Consider the following 14,212-nt stretch of genomic DNA (forward strand, 5'->3'; position numbering starts at 1 on the left):
GGTGTGTATATGGACGCCCACTTTCCCTTAGTAACACGTCATCTCCAAGAAGTGTATGTAACAATCGGTAACATCGTCTGACATCGGAGCCATACGCAGCACTTGTGGCTGACCGTACCCTACCACTGCGATCGCTGCAGTGTGTAATTCAGCCATGTGACGTGTATGCTGACACTGGGTCTTTCTTACGCACGCCTCTGAAACGGCGTCACACAAACACGCCTGCGTTCGCACCACCACACCCCCGTATCCATCGACCATCCCCCGTCACTACCCACAAACGGCTCGTCCTGTCACTCATACTAGCGAGGTGGCTATGTGCAGCATACGAGTGTTTCCTGATCGTATGTACTGGTTCGCGCACGCGCACTGCGTCTTATACACATGCGCACATTGTAAACATCGGCAGGCTACGTGCGAACGCAGCCTAGCGAGCGGGTCTGAATCAGGTCCTCTGTCCGATCCGGAAACCCCAAAGTTGGGGTGTGTTCTGTTATTGGCAAAACCAAACCGCTCATCTCTAGTATAGACACGCAATGATGATGGCTCCTGCAGCGCTGCCTAAACACTTGATTGGCTGTTTGTGTATTTACCCCCCCAGGTGACCATTTATTATTACAACGGCTACATAACGGGCTGTCAGAGGTGTACGCTAGTGCAAGCGCGTTTGGGAATATTACAGCATAGCGATTGCTAAAATATGCGAATGCAACAGCCGGCGGATTTTGTATCATCGCCCACCAGAGCCCTCGCAGCTAACCGCAATCGCGTACACCAACGCAGCATTGGACGCAGATCCTGAAAACATAGAGTCGAAAGGTCACTCAGAATGGCGCTGGAGCTTTGTTCTCTGCATGCGCGATCGCAGACGCTGGGCAGTACACGCCAAGGAAATGGCCACGACACGCTCGTTGCCATTTGGGATACCGCAGGAAAGAAGATTTATAGGGCAGTAAAGTGATTTGCTTTTTTCATTGTAAGGATTATGAATCCATTGTTTTATCATTATTAAACATTTATCACAGTGAGTGGCCTGTTGGCCTGTTATAGTGCTTTCAGTGCAGCGGCGGCTGCAGGGCAGTCCAAAGTCCAAATAGGGGGACCCACACCAACTGCCAGTGAGTCCCAGCCATCCTATGTTTTTTCAGCGTTTGGGGTGGCAGTTAGAGTGGCAGTTGGTGGGGCTCCCCTATTTGAATCTCACCAACATTAAGGGTACCTCGTATAAGCAATTACTACATCTTTTATCATGTACAGAATATATATTTTAGAATGTATTATGAGAATTTAAAAAAAAAATACACTATCAGTATATGTATGTGTGTGAGTGTATATATGTATGTAAGGATGTACAGATGGGTCCTTATACATCTATCCTCATTGCGCATTAAACAACCCTTCTAGTCGCGCCATGCCGTGGCAATAAAGACGTGAAAAAGACGCTTGGTGCAAAAGAGTAAGACGGTCCCTGGCGCACTGAGACGGGCTGTTTGGCATGACTGCAGTATGTGTTTATGTATCTATATATATAGTAGTGTTCCTGTTAGACCCTTTTAGCTGCACCCCACTAAAACTGCCTGCCCTGTGCCTTTCCCACCCGTGGGCCGCAGTGTCCTGTGGGTGGGCAAAGCTGCGGTGACCTACCTCCGCCGAGTGAATAGATGCCAGGCTCATGTGCACCGTGAGAGGAGAGCTGGGAGGGAGGTGTTGAAGACTCGGAGTGTGATGAATCGCCCTTTCTGGAGCAGACCCCCCCGCGCCATGCCCGCAGTCTAGCGGGAACATTGCTATAGGTACAAAGTGCTGATAAGATCAACATTTATACTTACATCTGTAAATACTCATCAAAGCCACAGATGCTCAGCAAACTGTTTCCCTGCGCAGGGTCTTGCAGACATCCTGATGGCTCCGTGCTCTGTAGTAGAGGGTCTTGTAGAGAAGGATATAGGGGCTGTGACAGGGAATGCTGGCTCTGCGGCAGGGGGCTCAGATCCTGCAGAGAAGGATATAGAGACTGGGGTGCCGGGTACTGATCCTGGGGTGCCGGGTACTGATTCTGGGGTGCCGGGTACTGATCCTGTGGAGTAGGACACTGGTTCTGGGGTGCCGGGTACTGATTCTGTGGAGTAGGATACTGGTTCTGGGGGGCCGAGTACTGATTCTGGGGTGCCGAGTACTGATTTTGGGGTGTAGGATACTGGTTCTGGGGTGCCGGATACTGATCCTGTGGAGTAGGATACTGGTTCTGGTGTGCCGGGTACTGATCCTGTGGAGTAGGATACTGGTTCTGGTGTGCCGGGTACTGATCCTGTGGAGTAGGATACTGGTTCTGGTGTGCCGGGTACTGATCCTGTGGAGTAGGATACTGGTTCTGGGGTGCCGGGTACTGATCCTGTGGAGTAGGATACTGGTTCTGGGGTGCCGGGTACTGATCCTGTGGAGTAGGATACTGGTTCTGGGGTGTAGGATACTGGTTCTGGGGTGCCGGATACTGATCCTGTGGAGTAGGATACTGGTTCTGGGGGGCCGGGTACTGATTCTGGGGTGCCGAGTACTGATTCTGTGGAGTAGGATACTGATTCTGTGGAGTAGGATACTGGTTCTGGGGTGCCGGGTACTCATTCTGGGGTGCAGGGTACTGGTCCTGTAGAGTCGGGTACGGATTCTGGGGTGCAGAGTACGGATTCTGGGGTGCAGAGTACGGATTCTGGGGTGCAGAGTACGGATTCTGGGGTGCAGAGTACGGATTCTGGGGTGCAGAGTACGGATTCTGGGGTGCAGAGTACGGATTCTGGGGTGCAGAGTACGGATTCTGGGGTGCAGAGTACGGATTCTGGGGTGCAGAGTACGGATTCTGGGGTGCAGAGTACGGATTCTGGGGTGCAGAGTACGGATTCTGGGGTGCAGAGTACGGATTCTGGGGTGCAGAGTACGGATTCTGGGGTGCAGAGTACTGGTCCTGTAGAGTCGGGTACAGATTCTGAGAAGCCAAGTACTGATACTGATGACCTGAGTACTGATTCTTGGGAGAGTAATTATGGCTGCTGGGGGCAGGTAAATATGGGGGCTTTATGGAAGAAGAGTATGGTGGGAACTGAGTTGCTGGATGACGTAACTTCTGGAGAATATCTGCAATTAAATCTTCTACACGAACAGAATCTGTAAGGGATAAAATTAAGAAATTAGACTTTCTATAGCTGGGTTATAGCAAATGTTTGTGTAGAATTATGTAATCACTGTGGTTGTGTGATTAGGACACTAACAGCCCAGTGTGTGTAGTAATTTGAATCATTTTAGAAACGCAGCTTTTCAGGTCAATCTGCTACTGAGGAACCATCTACATGCCAGCCTTCCCCCAATCATCAGGTTACCGGAACACTCTACTGAGGATCTACTTACCTGCCAGCCTTCCTCCAATCATCAGGTTCCCGGGACACTCTACTGCGGAACTGCCACCTGCCAGCCTTCCCCCAATCATCAGGTTACCGAAACACTCTACTGAGGAACCATCTACACGCCAGCCTTCCCCCAATCATCAGGTTCCCGGGACACTCTACTGAGGATCTACTTACCTGCCAGCCTTCCTCCAATCATCAGGTTCCCGGGACACTCTACTGCGGAACTGCCACCTGCCAGCCTTCCCCAATCATCAGGTTACCGAAACACTCTACTGAGGAACCATCTACACGCCAGCCTTCCCCCAATCATCAGGTTCTCGGGACACTCTACTGCGGAACTGCCACCTGCCAGCCTTCCCCCAATCATCAGGTTACCGGAACACTCTACTGAGGAACCATCTACACGCCAGCCTTCCCCCAATCATCAGGTTCCCAAGACACTCTACTGCAGAGCTGCCCACCTGCCAGCCTTCCCCCAATCATCATCAGGTTACCGGAAAACTCTACTGCGGAACTATCTACATGCCAGCTTTCCCCCAATCTACTAAGGAACTGCCAACCTACCAGACTCTCCCCAGGCATCAGGTTACCAGAACACTCTACTGAGGAACTGCCCACCTGACAGCTTTCCCTGAGGCATCAGGATACCAGGACCCCCCCATCCCAAATCACACAGCCGCCAATGGGGTGACAGGATTACAGCAGTCTGCACCTTGTGTATATGTGTCAGTTGTCAGACAGGCTACGTATAAGTCACCTCTATGTACAATGTACAGACGGGCTACGTATAAGTCACCTCTATGTACAGTGTACAGACGGGCTACGTATAAGTCACCTCTATGTACAGTGTACAGACGGGCTACGTATAAGTCACCTCTATGTACAGTGTACAGACGGGCTACGTATAAGTCACCTCTATGTACAGTGTACAGACGGGCTACGTATAAGTCACCTCTATGTACAGTGTACAGACGGGCTACGTATAAGTCACCTCTATGTACAGTGTACAGACGGGCTACGTATAAGTCACCTCTATGTACAGTGTACAGACGGGCTACGTATAAGTCACCTCTATGTACAGTGTACAGACGGGCTACGTATAAGTCACCTCTATGTACAGTGTACAGACGGGCTACGTATAAGTCACCTCTATGTACAGTGTACAGACGGGCTACGTATAAGTCACCTCTATGTACAGTGTACAGACGGGCTACGTATAAGTCACCTCTATGTACAGGGTACAGACGGGCTACGTATAAGTCACCTCTATGTACAGGGTACAGACGGGCTACGTATAAGTCACCTCTATGTACAGGGTACAGACGGGCTACGTATAAGTCACCTCTATGTACAGACGGGCTATGTATAAGTCACCTCTATGTACAGACGGGCTATGTATAAGTCACCTCTATGTACAGTGTACAGACGGGCTACGTATAAGTCACCTCTATGTACAGTGTACAGACGGGCTACGTATAAGTCACCTCTATGTACAGTGTACAGACGGGCTACGTATAAGTCACCTCTATGTACAGGGTACAGACGGGCTACGTATAAGTCACCTCTATGTACAGGGTACAGACGGGCTACGTATAAGTCACCTCTATGTACAGTGTACAGACGGGCTACGTATAAGTCACCTCTATGTACAGTGTACAGACGGGCTACGTATAAGTCACCTCTATGTACAGGGTACAGACGGGCTACGTATAAGTCACCTCTATGTACAGGGTACAGACGGGCTACGTATAAGTCACCTCTATGTACAGGGTACAGACGGGCTACGTATAAGTCACCTCTATGTACAGGGTACAGACGGGCTACGTATAAGTCACCTCTATGTACAGTGTACAGACGGGCTACGTATAAGTCACCTCTATGTACAGTGTACAGACGGGCTACGTATAAGTCACCTCTATGTACAGTGTACAGACGGGCTAAGTATAAGTCACCTCTATGTACAGGGTACAGACGGGCTACGTATAAGTCACCTCTATGTACAGGGTACAGACGGGCTACGTATAAGTCACCTCTATGTACAGACGGGCTATGTATAAGTCACCTCTATGTACAGTGTACAGACAGGCTACGTATAAGTCACCTCTATGTACAGACGGGCTATGTATAAGTCACCTCTATGTACAGTGTACAGACGGGCTACGTATAAGTCACCTCTATGTACAGTGTACAGACGGGCTACGTAGAAGTCACCTCTATGTACAGGGTACAGACGGGCTACGTATAAGTCACCTCTATGTACAGGGTACAGACGGGCTACGTATAAGTCACCTCTATGTACAGACGGGCTACGTATAAGTCACCTCTATGTACAGACGGGCTACGTATAAGTCACCTCTATGTACAGACGGGCTATGTATAAGTCACCTCTATGGACAATGCGCAGAGGATTGTGTAGACTGTCGCTGAAGACGTAAATTTCTATCTCTGTGTCGGAGACGTCTTCTGGAAAAGAAATGGCTGCACTCCATATTCTCCCGGGGTTAGAGGACCGGTCCGAGGCGCAGAATCCGCTTCTTATACTGAGAGTGCGATATAAAGAGGTGACAACTTCCTATAGTAATACAGTAACAGTGGTATCATAAAAGTAACAGGAATGGAGGATGAGTAATGATGATATAGTAACAGAGTAATAATAAGGGGAGTAATATGACAATAGTTATATATAGGAGGTAATAACAGTAATAATATGGTTCCAGAGATATAAGAGCACAAATCTAGTAATAACAGCAGTAATATAGGAGTAGTAATATAATAGTATGGGACACAGGAAATATTAATTAATAAACTCGCAGTGATTTACAATTAAAGCAAAATTAAATTTATCTGGGCACCATCTCGGCGGCAGTGATTCATGTGCTGGGAGCGTCATTGGCGCGTCTCCAGCGCCAGCGTCATTGGCGCGTCTCCAGCGCCAGCGTCATTGGCGCGTCTCCAGCGCCAGCGTCATTGGCGCGTCTCCAGCGCCAGCGTCATTGGCGCGTCTCCAGCGCCAGCGTCATTGGCGCGTCTCCAGCGCCATTAGCGCATATGGGGACGTGTAACCAGCGTCTTTGTGTTAGTGTGAGGGGCACATACGGGAACGTGTAACCAGCGTCTGTGTGTTAGTGTGTAACCAGCGTCTGTGTGTTAGTGTGTAACCAGCGTCTGTGTGTTAGTGTGTAACCAGCGTCTGTGTGTTAGTGTGTAACCAGCGTCTGTGTGTTAGTGTGAGGGGCGCATACGGGAGCGTGTAACCAGCGTCTGTGTGTTAGTGTGAGGAGCGCATACGGGAGCGTGTAACCAGCGTCTGTGTTATTGGATAGAGCACATATGGGGAACGTGTAACCAGCGTCTGTGTTATTGGATAGAGCACATATGGGGAACGTGTAACCAGCGTCTGTGTTATTGGATAGAGCACATATGGGGAACGTGTAACCAGCGTCTGTGTTATTGGATAGAGCACATATGGGGAACGTGTAACCAGCGTCTGTGTTAGTGGATAGAGCACATATGGGGAACGTGTAACCAGCGTCTGTGTGTTAGTGTGAGGAGCACATATGGGGAACGTGTAACCAGCGTCTGTGTTATTGGATAGAGCACATATGGGGAACGTGTAACCAGCGTCTGTGTTATTGGATAGAGCACATATGGGGAACGTGTAACCAGCGTCTGTGTTATTGGATAGAGCACATATGGGGAACGTGTAACCAGCGTCTGTGTGTTAGTGTGAGGAGCACATATGGGGAACGTGTAACCAGCGTCTGTGTTATTGGATAGAGCACATATGGGGAACGTGTAACCAGCGTCTGTTATTGGATAGAGCACATATGGGGAACGTGTAACCAGCGTCTGTGTTATTGGATAGAGCACATATGGGGAACGTGTAACCAGCGTCTGTGTTATTGGATAGAGCACATATGGGGAACGTGTAACCAGCGTCTGTGTTATTGGATAGAGCACATATGGGGAACGTGTAACCAGCGTCTGTGTTATTGGATAGAGCACATATGGGGACAGAACCTGTATGTATCAGATCTCCAGCCAGTACGGACACTGATGAGGATGGGAGCACTGGGGACGGAGAAGCAATGGACGCGCTGCTTTATGCTGTATGGATCCCGGCATTAGTATAAGGTGGTATATATGGCCGTCCACGCTTAGACACCAAGGGCCTGATTCAGAGTTGGGAATAGAGTGAGATCTCTCTGAACTGATCATCTAGGTGACACCAGGCTGCACTGCAGGGGGGCAGATTTATAATGTGCAGAGAGATTTAGATTTGGGAGGGAGGTGTCCAAACTGACATCTAAATTGTAGAGTAATAATAAAGCTGTGCAGTATTTGTGGGCTACATGCAAAAGCAGCCGGTATTTACCCCACATGTATTTACACCCCTTGCATTGCAATATGGTTTGTTCAGGTTGAGAGCGATTCTCTCTCTATTCCCATCTCTAATCAGGCCCATTATATATAGATTGATATATTTTCATGCATTGTTCTAGTTCAGCAACTCAGACATGAATAGATCACGTTCCTACATTATGTAGTAGATTTAGAGTAGAAATTTAAAACTGATTTTTTATTTTAATTAAGGAGTAATATAAATCATTGTAATGTGCCCTAGATGACATGTAATGGTACATACATAGAGTATTACTGCCATCTACTGTCTAATGTTACTTTGTACACTAATTATATCACAAAGCCAAAAACATATTTAACAGTTCTCCAACCAGCACTTTCTCTCCTTCAGCCCCACATCGCCCATTTCACCTACATCAGTGCTCAGAGTGCAGATGTGATGCCCGCGCAATGCCATCCGCTCTGCCCATGCTGTAGTCACATACCCTGTACAAACCCCCTCACCTCGGGTGTTAGGGTGTATGGTAATATGATAGTAGTAATAAATAGTAATACAGTAACATAATATTATAGCACTTACAGTTTCACTGCTTCGCAGAAATCAGGGAATGAGGTTTCTCTGCCCAGCGATGTTCCCAGTAATTCTATTCTCCAGTCATTTGTCTAAGAGGGATAAAATATTCAATATTCAGAAGTGATAGAGGTTATATGGTCCCCTCCAGTCATTGTTATTCAGGCAGTAACTGGTGACACAATGTCCTGCCATATACTGCTATAATGTATATAACTGGTGACACAATGTCCTGCCATATACTAGTCACTGCTATAATATATATAACTGGTGACACAATGTCCTGCCATATACTAGTCACTGCTATAATGTATATAACTGGTGACACAATGTCCTGCCATATACTAGTCACTGCTATAATATATATAACTGGTGACACAATGTCCTGCCATATACTAGTCACTGCTATAATGTATATAACTGGTGACACAATGTCCTGCCATATACTAGTCACTGCTATATGTATATAACTGGTGACACAATGTCCTGCCATATACTAGTCACTGCTATAATGTATATAACTGGTGCCACAATGTCCTGCCATATACTAGTCACTGCTATAATGTATATAACTGGTGACACAATGTCCTGCTATATACTAGTCACTGCTATAATATATATAACTGGTGACACAATGTCCTGCCATATACTAGTCACTGCTATAATATATATAACTGGTGACACAATGTCCTGCCATATACTAGTCACTGCTATATGTATATAACTGGTGACACAATGTCCTGCCATATACTTGTCACTGCTATAATATATATAACTGGTGATACAATGTCCTGCCATATACTAGTCACTGCTATATGTATATAACTGGTGACAATGTCCTGCCATATACTAGTCACTGCTATATGTATATAACTGGTGACACAATGTCCTGCCATATACTAGTCACTGCTATATGTATATAACTGGTGACACAATGTCCTGCCATATACAGTACTAGACACTGCTATATACTAGTCACTGCTATAATATATATAACTGGTGACACAATGTCCTGCCATATACTAGTCACTGCTATATGTATATAACTGGTGACACAATGTCCTGCCATATACTAGTCACTGCTATATGTATATAACTGGTGATACAATGTCCTGCCATATACTAGTCACTGCTATATGTATATAACTGGTGACACAATGTCCTGCTATATACAGTACTAGTCACTGCTATAATATATATAACTGGTGACACAATGTCCTGCCATATACTAGTCACTGCTATAATATATATAACTTGTGACACAATGTCCTGCCATATACTAGTCACTGCTATAATGTATATAACTGCTGACACAATGTCCTGCCATATACTAGTCACTGCTATATGTATATAACTGGTGACACAATGCCCTGCCATATACTAGTCACTGCTATAATATATATAACTGGTGACACAATGTCCTGCCATATACTAGTCACTGCTATAATATATATAACTGGTGACACAGTCTCCTGCCATATACTAGTCACTGCTATATGTATATAACTGGTGACACAATGTCCTGCTATATACAGTACTTGTCACTGCTATAATATATATAACTGGTGACACAATGTCCTGCCATATACTAGTCACTGCTATAATATATATAACTGGTGACACAATGTCCTGCTATATACTAGTCACTGCTATAATGTATATAACTGGTGCCACAATGTCCTGCCATATACTAGTCACTGCTATAATGTATATAACTGGTGACACAATGTCCTGCCATATACTAGTCACTGCTATAATGTATATAACTGGTGACACAATGTCCTGCCATATACTAGTCACTGCTATAATGTATATAACTGGTGACACAATGTCCTGCTATATACTAGTCACTGCTATAATGTATATAACTGGTGCCACAATGTCCTGCCATATACTAGTCACTGCTATAATGTATATAACTGGTGCCACAATGTCCTGCCATATACTAGTCACTGCTATAATGTATATAACTGGTGACACAATGTCCTGCCATATACTAGTCACTGCTATATGTATATAACTGGTGACACAATGTCCTGCCATATACTAGTCACTGCTATAATGTATATAACTGGTGACACAATGTCCTGCCATATACTAGTCACTGCTATATGTATATAACTGGTGACACAATGTCCTGCCATATACTAGTCACTGCTATAATATATATAACTGGTGACACAATGTCCTGCTATATACAGTACTAGTCACTGCTATAATATATATAACTGGTGACACAATGTCCTGCCATATACTAGTCACTGCTATAATGTATATAACTGGTGACACAATGTCCTGCCATATACAGTACTAGTCACTGCTATAATATATATAACTGGTGACACAATGTCCTGCTATATACAGTACTAGTCACTGCTATAATGTATATAACTGGTGACACAATGTCCTGCCATATACTAGTCATTGCTTTAATGTATATAACTGGTGACACAATGTCCTGCCATATACTAGTCACTGCTATAATGTATATAACTGGTGAGACAATGTCCTGCCATATACTAGTCACTGCTATACTATATGTAACTGGTGACACAATGTCCTGCCATATACTAGTCACTGCTATAATGTATATAACTGACACAATGTCCTGCCATATACCAGTCACTGCTATAATGTATATAACTGGTGACACAGTCTCCTGCCATATACTAGTCACTGCTATATGTATCAAACTGGTGATACAATGTCCTGCCATATACTAGTCACTGCTATAATGTATATAACTGGTGACACAATGTCCTGCCATATACTAGTCACTGCTATAATGTATATAACTGGTGACACAATGTCCTGCCATATACAGTACTAGTCACTGCTATAATGTATATAACTGGTGATACAATGTCCTGCTATATACAGGACTAGTCACTGCTATAATGTATATAACTGGTGACACAATGTCCTGCCATATACTAGTCACTGCTATATGTATATAACTGGTGACACAATGTCCTGCCATATACTAGTCACTGCTATACTATATGTAACTGGTGACACAATGTCCTGCCATATACTAGTCACTGCTATAATGTATATAACTGACACAATGTCCTGCCATATACCAGTCACTGCTATAATGTATATAACTGGTGACACAGTCTCCTGCCATATACTAGTCACTGCTATATGTATATAACTGGTGATACAATGTCCTGCCATATACTAGTCACTGCTATAATGTATGTAACTGGTGACACAATGTCCTGCCATATACTAGTCACTGCTATAATGTATATAACTGGTGATACAATGTCCTGCCATATACTAGTCACTGCTATAATGTATATAACTGGTGACACAATGTCCTGCCATATACTAGTCACTGCTATAATGTATATAACTGGTGACACAATGTCCTGCCATATACAGTACTAGTCACTGCTATAATGTATATAACTGGTGACACAATGTCCTGCTATATACAGGACTAGTCACTGCTATAATGTATATAACTGGTGACACAATGTCCTGCCATATACTAGTCACTGCTATATGTATATAACTGGTGACACAATGTCCTGCCATATACAGTACTAGTCACTGCTATAATGTATATAACTGGTGACACAATGTCCTGCTATATACAGGACTAGTCACTGCTATATGTATATAACTGGTGACACAATGTCCTGCCATATACTAGTCACTGCTATATGTATATAACTGGTGACACAATGTCCTGCCATATACAGTACTAGTCACTGCTATAATGTATATAACTGGTGACACAATGTCCTGCCATATACTAGTCACTGCTATAATGTATATAACTGGTGATACAATGTCCTGCCATATACTAGTCACTGCTATATGTATATAACTGGTGACACAATGTCCTGCCATATACTAGTCACTGCTATATGTATATAACTGGTGACACAATGTCCTGCCATATACTAGTCACTGCTATAATGTATATAACTGGTGACACAATGTCCTGCCATATACTAGTCACTGCTATAATGTATATAACTGGTGACACAATGTCCTGCCATATACTAGTCACTGCTATAATGTATATAACTGGTGACACAATGTCCTGCCATATACAGTACTAGTCACTGCTATAATATATATAACTGGTGACACAATGTCCTGCTATATACAGGACTAGTCACTGCTATAATGTATATAACTGGTGACACAATGTCCTGCCATATACTAGTCACTGCTATATGTATATAACTGGTGACACAATGTCCTGCCATATACTAGTCACTGCTATACTATATGTAACTGGTGACACAATGTCCTGCCATATACTAGTCACTGCTATAATGTATATAACTGACACAATGTCCTGCCATATACCAGTCACTGCTATAATGTATATAACTGGTGACACAGTCTCCTGCCATATACTAGTCACTGCTATATGTATATAACTGGTGACACAATGTCCTGCCATATACAGTACTAGATACTGCTATAATGTATATATAACTGCTGACACAATGTCCTGCCATATACTAGTCACTGCTATAATGTATATATAAGTGGTGATACAATGTCCTTCCATATACTAGTCACTGCTATAATGTATATAACTGGTGATACAATGTCCTGCCATATACTAGTCACTGCTATAATGTATATATAACTGCTGACACAATGTCCTGCCATATACTAGTCACTGCTATAATGTATATAACTGGTGACACAATGTCCTGCCATATACTAGTCACTGCTATAATATATATAACTGGTGACACAATGTCCTGCCATATACTAGTCACTGCTATAATGTATATATAACTGCTGACACAATGTCCTGCCATATACTAGTCACTGCTATAATGTATATAACTGGTGACACAATGTCCTGCCATATACTAGTCACTGCTATAATATATATAACTGGTGACACAATGTCCTGCCATATACTAGTCACTGCTATAATGTATATATAACTGCTGACACAATGTCCTGCCATATACTAGTCACTGCTATAATGTATATAACTGGTGACACAATGGACCTCATTTAGAGGCGGTCGATAGTTGCAAGCAGTCACCCTGAATCAGGGCGGCCGCTTGCATCATGAACTACTGCCTCCTTGTCGATCGCTAAGCTGTGGGTTAACAGAGATTCCTGGATATACATACAGCAGCAGATAGGGGAGTACCTGCTATGTACAAGCAGTGAGTGCAGTAAGGAGTTTCCTGGATATACATACAGCAGCAGATAGGGGAGTACCTGCAATGTACAAGTAGTGAGTGCAGTAAGGAGTTTCCTGGATATACATACAGCAGCAGATAGGGGAGTACCTGCAATGTACAAGTAGTGAGTGCAGTAAGGAGTTTCCTGGATATACATACAGCAGCAGATAGGGGAGTACCTGCAATGTACAAGTAGTGAGTGCAGTAAGGAGTTTCCTGGATATACATACAGCAGCAGATAGGGGAGTACCTGCAATGTACAAGCAGTGAGTGCAGTAAGGAGTTTCCTGGATATACATACAGCAGCAGATAGGGGAGTACCTGCAATGTACAAGTAGTGAGTGCAGTAAGGAGTTTCCTGGATATACATACAGCAGCAGATAGGGGAGTACCTGCAATGTACAAGTAGTGAGTGCAGTAAGGAGTTTCCTGGATATACATACAGCAGCAGATAGGGGAGTACCTGCAATGTACAAGCAGTGAGTGCAGTAAGGAGATTCCTGGATATATATACAGCAGCAGATAGGGGAGTACCTGCAATGTACAAGCAGTGAGTGCAGTAAGGAGATTCCTGGATATACATACAGCAGCAGATAGGGGAGTACCTGCAATGTACAAGCAGTGAGTGCAGTAAGGAGATTCCTGGATATATATACAGCAGCAGATAGGGGAGTACCTGCAATGTACAAGCAGTGAGTGCA

At 44.4% G+C, this 14,212-nt stretch overlaps 1 protein-coding gene across 1 annotated transcript in view; it reads right to left on the reverse strand.

The window, feature by feature from the left end:
- Nucleotides 1–14,212, reverse strand: part of LOC148451039 (phosphatidylinositol 3-kinase C2 domain-containing subunit gamma-like) — a gene marked incomplete at its 3' end in the record, with an annotated part of 402,128 nt that overhangs the window by 330,428 nt on the left and 57,488 nt on the right. The window contains exons 3-5 of the mRNA XM_088462349.1: nt 8,341–8,423; nt 5,784–5,938; nt 1,830–3,159 (exon numbers count right to left, since the gene is read on the reverse strand). Coding sequence (XP_088318475.1) covers nt 1,830–3,159; nt 5,784–5,938; nt 8,341–8,423 — 1,568 coding nt within the window. The remainder of the gene's footprint in view (nt 1–1,829; nt 3,160–5,783; nt 5,939–8,340; nt 8,424–14,212) is intronic.

This window comes from Taudactylus pleione, unplaced genomic scaffold, assembly GCF_031769625.1.
Source record: "Taudactylus pleione unplaced genomic scaffold, aTauple2 ptg001198l, whole genome shotgun sequence".
NCBI classification, from domain to species: Eukaryota; Metazoa; Chordata; class Amphibia; order Anura; family Myobatrachidae; genus Taudactylus; species Taudactylus pleione.